The sequence below is a fragment of the Gossypium arboreum genome, chromosome 10 (assembly GCF_025698485.1).
Source record: "Gossypium arboreum isolate Shixiya-1 chromosome 10, ASM2569848v2, whole genome shotgun sequence".
Classification (NCBI taxonomy): domain Eukaryota; kingdom Viridiplantae; phylum Streptophyta; class Magnoliopsida; order Malvales; family Malvaceae; genus Gossypium; species Gossypium arboreum.
The window spans coordinates 20,120,087-20,124,696 of record NC_069079.1 but is presented as its reverse complement, the minus strand read 5'-3'; the positions used below and the strand labels follow the sequence as shown (position 1 = coordinate 20,124,696).

The window sequence follows — 4,610 nt, the reverse complement described above, 5'->3', positions numbered from 1 at the left end:
GGCGAATATATGGCGATTCTGAGAAGTCATTAAGGAGGCTATTTGGCTTAATGGATTGTTGAAAGACTTGGGAGTTGATCAAAGTCACATTAGTCTATATTGTGACAGTCAGAGCGCTATTCATTTAGCGAAAAATCAAGTCTATCATTCAAGAACCAAGCATATCGACGTAAGATATCACTTTGTGCGGGAAGTCTTTGAAAAAGGAAAAATTCTACTTTAGAAGATTCCGACAGCAGATAATCCCGCAGATATGATGACCAAGGTGGTAACAACAATCAAGTTTAATCATTGTTTGAACTTGATTAACATCCTGAGAATTTGAGCACCTTCAGGTGTATGGCGCTCGAGAGCGCATTTGTAGGCACTACAAAAGATAGCTTTATCGAATTTGGGGAGTTGAAGGAAGTGTGTGAAGATGTGATTATCCTAATCAAATCTTCAAGGTGGAGATTGTTAACATTAATGGAAGACAATTAATAATGGTTAATGGGAGACAATCAAAAATGACAACCACCAACTTTGGAAAAGTGGCATGGGATAATTTTTTTTGGTCCTTGAGATAATGGGCTATTTATAGTTTGGTCCTTGAACCTCAACTATAAATAGGCCTTCTCATTTCTCATTTCATCATCCCAACCAATCTTTCTCTCTTAGTTTCTCTCTTCTCCCATTTGAGAATTCTTAAGGAATTCTATTTGTTTGTAATATTTTGAAGATAGTAAAGTTATCATCCGGTGTTAGTGCCGAGGACGTAGGTATAATTTACGAACCTCGTTAAAACTCTTGTGTTCTTTTGTCCTATTTTTCTTTCAATATTTGAGGTATAATAGTAGTATTTAATTGTGCTATTAAATTACGTTAGAAGGAATATTCTGACTAAGGAAAGACTTGGTATTTAAGAGATCCTTGTGAACTACCTCTCTTCCCTGGGAATTGAACTTTGTGTGATTTTTTAGTACAATAATTTACACGCTTCCGACCCTATTAGAACAACACATTTCTCCCATAAAAAGCAATACAAAACCATGTGTTTTTTGTTGCATATGTTGGCCTGAAAATCGTACCAATTCCTTCTCGAACAGAGAGGTTAGGCCTTACAATATCATTGGAGCTTATGAGGAACACGTCTCCAGTGTAAAGGTGGTTGGAGGGTACGTAGACACAGTTAAGTTCTTCTGAACCTGCTGAACTCCCATGAAGAATAACTGTTGAAGTGATGAAGCCAAATCCATATTCTCCAATCCGCGGATGTCTAATAATTGCCACTTCTTTGAATGCCTTCGATTTCTGATCTGGAATTCATATGTATATTTTCATACTGCTTTTAAACAATACTCACACTCCTTTTAACACCCTTGTATTTCTGGATATGAATATGCAGATGTAACCCTCAAAAACAATTAAAATAACCCATATACTAACATCAGAATCCACGTAACATAGATTAAAGAGGTTCCTGAAACTAGTGCTTGTGTTTTAGTTGCTTAATTACCCGGTGATATTGCTGTACTTATTTGTTTGGAAGCTGAGTAAATATAGCTAATGAGCGGCATTTTCTTGATTAACCATTCTCCCAAACTAAGAACAGATGCTCCCAACTATGAGGACATGAACACACCAACTATGAAGATGAATGTGATAGAGATCACAAATCCAAGACCTGTGAAAGCATTGCTTAACGTTAGAGCTGGCAAACCCCAAAATACCCAAACCAATACCAAGGAATGAAAAAGAAACAACAAACCAACCAAATATGCTGATCCCAAGATGCTTATAGACTGGGGAGAAAAATCATCGACAAAGTGAATGAACCACCAAGTTGTATAGAATGTAATTGCTATAGGGAGTAAAATGACGCTGCAAAAACAATGTCAGCTACCAATCAAAATACATTAGCAATAATGTTGGTTTAATAGGAAGACAAGATATATATATATATATATATATATATATATATATATATGGAGCTTACTCAAATCAAACATATTTATAGAATGTAATCGATAATCGCATTAGATTTCAAATTCAATTTAAACTGATCCGCTAACTCTGGTAATTTTCCCATGACTAGTAGTTTTAGGACTGTGCCCTTTTATGTTATCCATGCGAGTTTCAGACATGGGTATGTATTTGGTGTAGTTGATATATTTTTTGAGGCTGTTTTCTTTAATTTAGAAGATCCCCCACTTGAGTCCAAATTCAACACATACTAATTATTTGAGTTTAGCGGCATTACTTTAGGACTAGATTGAAATTACAGAATCTGTTATTCTGGTGTTACCAAAAGCAGTAGAAACTGGCAAAAGTTACGGATTTACTCTAACAAAATTCAAAATCATGCTTTCCTTAGCTGAAAACTTGAACAACCAACACAAAATTTGGTAAATGAGTTGGCTAAATACGCAAGTAATAGATGTTTTAAAACAAGAGAAGAACTAACCATCCAGTCATAAACTTTTTGGAAGCCCAGCTACGGATGACTCTGTAGAATGCCTGCAAAGAAGAAAATAAACCAACTTCAAACATCTTAAACTTTACTGCAAATCTGAAAATTTTTCATCAAACTTGATCTAATTTGCATCTGTTACTGTCCACATATCTTAATTAGTAGTAAAACCTAAGATAGTTAACAAAAATACCTTTATTGGCGAATCTCCTATAAGTTTCAATCGCGAATCATATCTTTGCTTCTGAACCAAGTAAAGAAGATTCTGAACCATAGAAAACTTATCCTTCAATGAAATTCAAGGAGATCGAATTTGAGACAACTTTTTATTCTTCTACACTAACTGAACTTAACCGCTAGATATTGCTGCAATTCAATATACATCGAGAACTCTCTTGATTTAAAGCATTTAAGAAAGTATGCGTATCGAATAAGTAATTTAAATAAGAAAAAGATGGAATACCTCTTTGCTAGAAGAATGAGGAATGGAAGGAAATGAAGAAGAAGATTCGGCACCATATTCACAGTTATTTACAACAGATACTGGAATCAAATTTAATTGCTGCTCTTCTCTCGTCTCCATTTTTTTCTGAGCTCCGTTAACGATTGGTTGAGGAGGTGCCCTCCCCTTTAAGCGACGATCTCTTTTTCATTTTAAATTTAGGTGGGCCACTTAGAGCCTATTAACGTCGTCTTTATGAGTAAGTCAATGTCGAAAGGAAACTGGTCCGCATCATGTTACACGTGTCTCTTTTTCATTAAATAAACACGAAAAATCACTACACAGATTTTAATGGAATTAATTCAGAGATTCTATTTGTAAATTTAAGACTATTGTAATTGTATTGATTGACTTGTTTACAATTTTGGTGACATTGTTGTGAAAGATTTTCTTCACAAGTAAACAAACTTTAACATGCTAAGTGTGATTATCTTTTCCTAAGTGTTTGACATGCCTTTTTTATTTATATATGACTTGTTGGGAATAGTAGCAAATTAATTAAGGAAGTTTTGTAGTTGATATTTAATTGGTTTGAATTGTCCATGTCCTCCACGTTTAGTAGAACTATGAGAGCACAATCCATTCATTGTGAGTAACATTAGTAACATTTGTGAGTGTGAGTAACATTAGTAACATTTGTGAGTGATTTTATGTAGTTTGGACCAAGCTTTTTTTCAGTTTATTTCATTATAGTTGTATAGTAATTTGGCTACAATGAGAATGAGTGGGGTTAGGCATAAATTATCTCTTGTATTGTGGAAATTGTTGTGAATCTCTCCAAGCAAGGTCCCAAGACATAGATTAGATTCGAACTACGTAACTGATTGGTTGTGTTATTCATTTTACTTTTTCAGTTTTAATTTGTTTCTTTAATCGCAACTCACATTACAAGTTAACTAACAACTCAACGTTTTCAATTGATATCCTAGTTAAACACTAAATTTACTTGATAGGGTCCTGCTGTTGGTTGCTGAATAATGGAAGGGAGTTCAATTTCTAGACCATCTATGCTTAATGATTGAACTATGTCTATTGGAAGGCACATATAAGAAGCTTTATAAAGTTTATTAAGGAGAAGGCTTGAAAGGTTGTTCTAACATGTTAAGTGCCACCTACTAAAGAAACTAATGGAGTTTGAACCACCACTTGGTTAGCAAATAAAGAAAAATCATTCAATTACAACTCAAAGGCCTTGAACACTATTTTCAATGTTGTAGATCCTCGCAATTTAGGTGCATCTTCGAGTATGTTTTTGTTCATGAAGCTTCGACAATTCTCAAAACAATAGATGAAGGCACCACTTTTGTGAAATAGTCGAAGCTTTATATGTTAACCACCAGGTTTGAGAATTCTCAAAACCCCTAGTACTTGTTCAATTGTCGGTAATCAATACAGATTCGCATCAACCCGTTTTTTTTTCTGACAAATAGCACTGAAGCTCCCTAAGGCGATATACTGGAATGTATAAAGCCTCAATCTAGAAGATCTTGAAATTGAACTTTTATCTCTTTTAGCTCCATTAGTGTCATACTGTATGGAGTAATAAACAATGAAGTTGTACCCGGGTAAACTTCAATTGCAAATTCAACCTCACGATCATGAGGTAATCCTGACAATTTTTCTAGAAACACATTCGAAAACTCACATACTGTTTGGATC

At 34.5% G+C, this 4,610-nt stretch overlaps 1 protein-coding gene across 1 annotated transcript; it reads right to left on the bottom strand.

Annotated features, from left to right (window-relative positions):
• Nucleotides 1-909: 909 nt before the first annotated feature.
• On the bottom strand, nt 910-3,117 carry LOC108488000 (protein LIKE COV 3). Its single transcript, XM_053019727.1, is given in 7 exon segments — nt 910-1,295; nt 1,496-1,663; nt 1,752-1,796; nt 1,799-1,860; nt 2,444-2,496; nt 2,643-2,714; nt 2,913-3,117. Coding segments are annotated over 7 exon segments (828 nt in total). The 5' UTR covers nt 3,033-3,117; the 3' UTR covers nt 910-987.
• Between the last annotated feature and the right edge of the window lie 1,493 nt (nt 3,118-4,610).